At 29.3% G+C, this 6522-nt stretch overlaps 1 protein-coding gene across 1 annotated transcript; it reads left to right on the top strand.

The window, feature by feature from the left end:
• Positions 1–3832: 3832 nt before the first annotated feature.
• LOC114196154 (deSI-like protein At4g17486) lies at positions 3833–5558 on the top strand. Its single transcript, XM_028086705.1, has 3 exons — positions 3833–4200; positions 4450–4737; positions 5136–5558. Exons 1-3 carry the CDS (start codon positions 4062–4064, stop codon positions 5378–5380), a joined length of 672 nt encoding a protein of 223 aa, XP_027942506.1. The 5' UTR covers positions 3833–4061; the 3' UTR covers positions 5381–5558.
• The last annotated feature ends 964 nt before the right edge of the window (positions 5559–6522 follow it).

Here is a 6522-nt window from a genome sequence, read left to right as displayed (position 1 = left end):
AAATATCTTAATTTTAAAGCCAAACTAACATATTTTGCTTTGGTTTTTTTTTATGAAACTAAGCATGCACTTCATCAATATACGAATAAAGAATGTAAGAATATGATTTAAATCAGTTTTATAAAAAGCAACTTTTTTATAACACTAAGAAAAAAAACCTTGCCTAATTCAGCATTTTAACAAACAGTATATTTTTTTAAGCTACTTTAAAAAATTTCTAGATGTATTACCATCTCATTCATATATCTTTCAAACTAATAATATAAATTAATAAAAGTGAAATATTAATATAATTAGTAAAAATATTCGAAATCGATACATTTGAATTTGTTAAAGTTGTAAGGTTTAGTTTATTTAAGATAGATAATAGAGTATAAGTTAAGTGAATAATTAAAAAGTTTGTTTTTAATTTATTGTTACATTTAAAATTATGTATTTTTTTAATTTAAATTTTTCTAAAATTTAAATTCTTTATACTCTCTTTAAAATTATGGACTAATACTTTACGATGATTATGAACACTGGACTGCTTAAGAGATAATTGAAAGTATGTAAAAATCTTTGATTTAAGTAAGTTAGTATTTCTCCTCCAACTAATTGTCTATTTTTTCCTTTTTTGAATTTAAGGAAGTTGTATATTTTATATGATTGAATCAAATTAAAATATAGGAATGTTACAATATAAACATGCCTCTTGTGTAGTTAGAAGCTTTTGATTATATATATTAGAAGTTTTGGGTAATGAAGTTGTTTTTATTATTATTTTTGTTTCTATCTACATTCGGATAAAAGGGGCTAATAACCTACATTTATTTAATCAGATTAGTTAAGATTTGTTGAAAATGTGAAAAAGGTTGTCCTTAAATTTAGAGTTAAATATGTTTTGGTCCTATTAGTGAATTTTAGAATTAATAAATCTCAAAATTTTGGATCAATTTAGTCATTCATATTTCGAAATATATGAATTTAGTTCTTCTAATCAAAATTTATTAGGTTTATTTGATATTTCATACGTATTTCAAAATTGTATTTGAGTTATTTATACTGTTTAATACATTTTTGTTTTAATGTGAAATCAAATACTATATATATATATATAGAGAGAGAAAAAAATGAAGTTAGATTGCTAAAATGCAAGTTTATATATTTTAAAAATAAAAACCAGTAAAATGATTTTTATAAATACAAATACGAGAATTAAATAAAACATAGCATAGGAGGAACTATTAGTATAATTTAGTCATAAAATTCTAAAAGAATAAACATAGTATATTTTTTATCAACGTGTATCAACATTTTTATTGAGATTTTTTTTTCACTTAACATCAACTTTATGATAAATGCTTTAAATTTAGATATGTCAAAACGGGTCAGACCTGTCAGGCCTGTTCGTCAGCCCGTAAAATAAGGCAGGCTGGATTAGAGTTTTCAATTCGCTAACTTGTTGTGGTCTAGTTCATCTAGCCTGTCAAACTGACGGACTAAAGACGGTCCAACTCATCTAACCCGTCAAACTGGCGGCCCAAAGACAGCCAAACTTGTCTTCACCCGCCAACCCTTTTTTTTTTATTTTTAGTATGTTTAAAAATTAAAACTAATTAAAATAATTATATACTATATAAACAAATTTATATATATATATATATATATATATATATATATATATATATATATAAACCAAAAGTTTTAAAAAGTTTAAAGAAAAAAATTTAAAAATAAAAAGAAAATAATAGGTCAATCAGTCAATTTGTCCTAAAATAAATACAGGTTGCAATCTCCATTCCATTTCATTATAACGGATCGATCTATTTTTGACAGACTATGAAGAGACGAGTTACCAATAATTTTGATACTCTACTCAAAATAATTGTAAATAATTATTAAAGAAGTGGCAAGTGAAATTAAAAAACTATATATTAAAAATGATAGTATCATTAAATATCGGTGGGTTAATGGCGTGTGACCTATGGTAATGATAATTCCACCCTACCAACAAAGGTGAATACTTCGATATCTCATGTCAGTGCTCCATTATATGACAGGAGATAGTGTGCTTTCCATCATTAACTTAGTAATTATGAAAGACTTCAATTTAGATTATGATCCCCAAAATATAACTAATAATTTATTATTATAAAATCTTTGTATTAATATACAGTGACATAACATAAATTTGAAGACTCTGTATCTTTAATTAATTTTCCAAAACTTTTGTATTGAGGTAAAAGTTAAAAGATATAAAATACAATATAATAAAACTTATAAAAAATGTATTTGGAATAGGTCTGGCATGAGTATGTGTAGTGGAGCGTCGTAATCCTAAGTGTACCATTTAACATCGAAATGTGCGATTTGGTGTTTCCGAGGTTAAGAAAGAAGAGTGGAGTGAAGAGATGCATATAGGGATTAGAAAAATGGAATAAAGAAGTTACTTGGGAAATGATTTTGAACACAATTCAAAAGGATTTGTATGAGAATAAGGGAACAAGTTCATTGTCTTTTCAAATTTTCCTCAACTTTCTTACAAATATTGCCGCATGCGCCACCACTCCCTGCAAAACCCCAACACACAGTACAAGCAACACAGTCAATTTTAAAAACCACAAACTTATTTTCTTCGACCACAAAAATAATTACTTAAAACATATTTCGTTTCCATTTGGTAGGAATGAAAATAAAGACAGACTTTTTTTTTTTTATATGTAAAATGATACTATATTCCATTAGTGAACTATAATCCATGGTAATTTTATATATTATACTAAAAATATAGATATACGTAAGGATTAAATTAAATTAAATTAAATCCATGCAATGAAATAAGAAAAGTGCTTGTATTTTACTCAGCAGGCTTTACATACACTTTGTCAGGTAATTATTACTTGTTGAAGAAACACTTTGAAAAAGTGAGGGGTGAATGTTAAACTCGGTCAAATTGATGTTTTGCTTTCCTCAAACAAATTAACATTATATATGTGTTTGGTCTGATCTTTTGAGCTCTGGATTTGTTCATATCTGGAAAATGGAAACTCCTAAGAGTAAGTTCTTTGGACTTTGAATAGAGTGCTAAATTAAACATGCACTTAAAATTTTGTAATATGCTGTTTTTTTATTTATATTTATCTAAATAATTCATTCCTTATCTTATTTCCAGAAATATATCTGTGTAAGGTCAGAATTTTTCTATCTTCAGAGAATTTTGTTAAAATATTTTAAGATATTGCTTTTTAAAATTAAACAGATTTCTTATTATCTTATATTGAAGTATTCAATTTTGAGAAATTATTTATTCACTAATTAATATATTAATTGATATTTTATTCTGTTCTGATTTATTTTTGAAAACATTACCTAATAAACTATCATTACTTTAATATATTAAATGGATGAAGATAAGGATAAGTATTGGGATGGAGTATAGAGTTAAAGACAATATATACATATCCAATTAAAAAATTAAATATTATTCATATTTAATTAATAAAAATTTTCGTCAAAATAAGTTTTAACAATATCTATTGGTTCATTTGCTATAATAACCCAAATTAGTTCATTTAATTTTAGGTGATCATTCATTGATAATTCCTAATTTTAAGAACTAATAACATATAATTTTTTTTACAAATTACCGCCCGATAAATGTTTGTTCAATAAAATTTGAAAAAACAAAAACCTAATTTATCATATTCTTTTATTATCAAGAATTCAACGCGTTCAATCCTACTCAACCTACACCAGCACGTAGAGAGACATAATAATATAAGCACTAGGTAGGACGATCATAATTACTACAATAATATTATTATTATTATTATTATTATTAGAAATAAAAAAAAGTGAAAGGTGGGTGAAGCAAAAAGAACTTTCGGCCGCCGATAGATGCCAGAGCCGCACTCATAGAGATTCTTTATCTTCTTCTTCTTTCTGTTCTTCTTTCCTTTCTTTACTTTTCTTCTTCCTAACTAAAAGGATCACTCACAAATTCTTCCTCTATCTTCCACTCTCAAAAACGCTTTCTTTCCATTTCACTGACATACAAACAATCAACAACACACACAACAATGCTGCGTAAGCTTGTGTCAGGGCCACGCAAGAACAAACCCGGGACCGTCCCGGTTCACCTCAACGTCTATGATCTCACCCCAATCAATGGCTATGCCTATTGGCTTGGCCTTGGTGTCTACCATTCTGGGGTTCAAGGTAACCCTTTAACCGATTCCCTCTCTTTTCTCTCATCTTTTTTTCTTTTTTTTCTTTCATTTCACCAAACCCGAATCATGGTACTCTTCAATTTACACCCTTTCTCGGACTGAACTGAACATTCGGGTTTTTGGTACAACGTTATGGTTTGTTTGTGAACTATCATTGCTCATTATTCTGTTATTTGGGTGTGCAACAGTACCTGTTTTTTCTTTGTTAGTTGATAATAAAGTATTCTTTTACATTTAGTTCACGGGGTTGAGTACGGTTTTGGTGCGCATGAGCATGACACAACGGGGATTTTCGAAGTGCAACCGAAACACTGTCCCGGGTTCACTTTCAGAAAGTCGATTTTCATCGGAACAACAGATCTGGGTGAGAAAGATGTTCGCGCGTTCATGGAGAAACTGTCTCAGGAGTACTCTGGCAACACCTATCATCTCATCTCCAAAAACTGCAACCACTTCTGCAACGATGTTTGCCTCAAGTTAACGGGAAAGTCGATCCCTCGATGGGTCAATCGCCTTGCTAGACTCGGTAAGGAATAGTGGATTCATCCTATTCTTCTGCTTTATTAACTTATTATCTTTTGTAGTTTGTATCTGTTGATTTCTCACATGTCGCCAGTGAAAACTCCTATGGCACCTACGTTGACGTTATCATAGTTGAATGTTGTGTTCGGCTTTTAGCTATTGGTGTTGGTTTTTTTTGTTTAGTTTAGAGTGATATTCTTTAGGAAAAAAAGGACAGAACTTGTTCACTTGCTCTTGGTGTTTGTTGTCTTCTAATTAGAATCGGAGTTCTTAGTAGAAGCTTTGGTTAGATGTGAAAACTACTTCTATGTTTTCTTGGGAGAAAATCGAGAAGCAGTTTATTGTAATCAAAATTAGAGTTAGTAAAACTAGTATTAAGCATTCCTAATCCTTTATGTGTAGGTCTTCTTTGCAACTGTGTTCTTCCCCCTGGCCTAAATGACACAAAGGTTCAACAACCTACATCAGAGAGAGTTCAGGAGGGAGAAAAGAGGAAAATAAGAAGTCAATCTTGCAGGTACGAGGGTTCTTCAAATCCTTCATTGTCTCGACGTTCGGCAATTAAAAGTAGTAGCCAAAGACATTGTCTTCCAGGATCTACATCTTTGCTTAATGCTGCTCCAGCCTCAACCTTAACAGTGAAGTAGTAAACCTTTGACCCAAGATGAGCAAGGAAGAAAGTTGTTTATTTGCTCAATCTTTCTGTTCTGATGTATATCGATGTTCCAAATAGCTGAATGGTTGCTTTGTTTTGTCTCTGTTCGTTGTAGAATCGTTTCATTCTTAGTGAATGGAAAGTTCTTCTGTTTCTGCATTTTTTGATAACTTCCACAAATCATTATTCCATTGGCTTAGTCCGGTTTTGCAAACAAAGCATATTAAAGGAAAACCAAAATCTGAAAGAATTTTTGTGACTCGTAGTTTCTTCACTTTTCTCAGATATCCTTCGTTAACATATCTTTGTCAAAAGTTCAGCAATTTCTCAGTTATCTGTATCTGTATGTTGTAATGCATTTTTGTCCCATGTAATCAATATTCTCATGTTTGCTATACTTTATTACATGTGATCAAATGTAATTTTTATAAAGATGCCACATGTTTAAGTATTGTTTGGTAATATTCATTTTTCTTTCAAATCTTGATTTTTTTACTGATAAAGAAAACAGCTTCTGCTCGGTAAATTTACAGAGTTTTACACTGAACTTGCTTTTAAGATAAAAATATCAGAACATAAATTATTTCAAGGATTGCTTCGTTTCAAAATCAGTTTTAGATAGAATTATATAATGTGTAAATATATAGCTTTGTTTAATCTTATCATACATTTTTAATTCTTAATCGTACTAAAAAATGGTTTATCCGAAATTCAGACCACAAATAAATTATCACTACTTCTAAATTTAGAGGATGGAAATGGAGTTTCATTCTCAAATAAAATATTCACCATAATATTTTGGCACTTAATAAATTTTTACTCTCACTTTAAATTCATTATTTTACCTTTCATCGTCTCTTTTCCTTTACAGATATAAAACTTTATGTTTTTGATGATCATTTTATCCTAAAATTGGATTATCAAGTGAATGAGATATCCAAATATCATTTCTCAATATAATAAGATCATGACATTTTAACACCCGATAAACTTTTACACTGAAATTTGATTGCAACAATACATTAGAGTTGTGCTTACAGAAAACGTTCATACGGTAATCTCACAAGTGGGCCCAAAGGTTTGGGCTTTGCATATTCATGTACTGTGATGTTTTAATCTCTATACTTCCAGCAC

This window comes from Vigna unguiculata, chromosome 9 (assembly GCF_004118075.2).
Source record: "Vigna unguiculata cultivar IT97K-499-35 chromosome 9, ASM411807v1, whole genome shotgun sequence".
Lineage (NCBI taxonomy): Eukaryota > Viridiplantae > Streptophyta > Magnoliopsida > Fabales > Fabaceae > Vigna > Vigna unguiculata.
The sequence above is the reverse complement of the archived record's forward strand: the minus strand, read 5'-3'. Positions and strand labels throughout refer to the sequence as shown.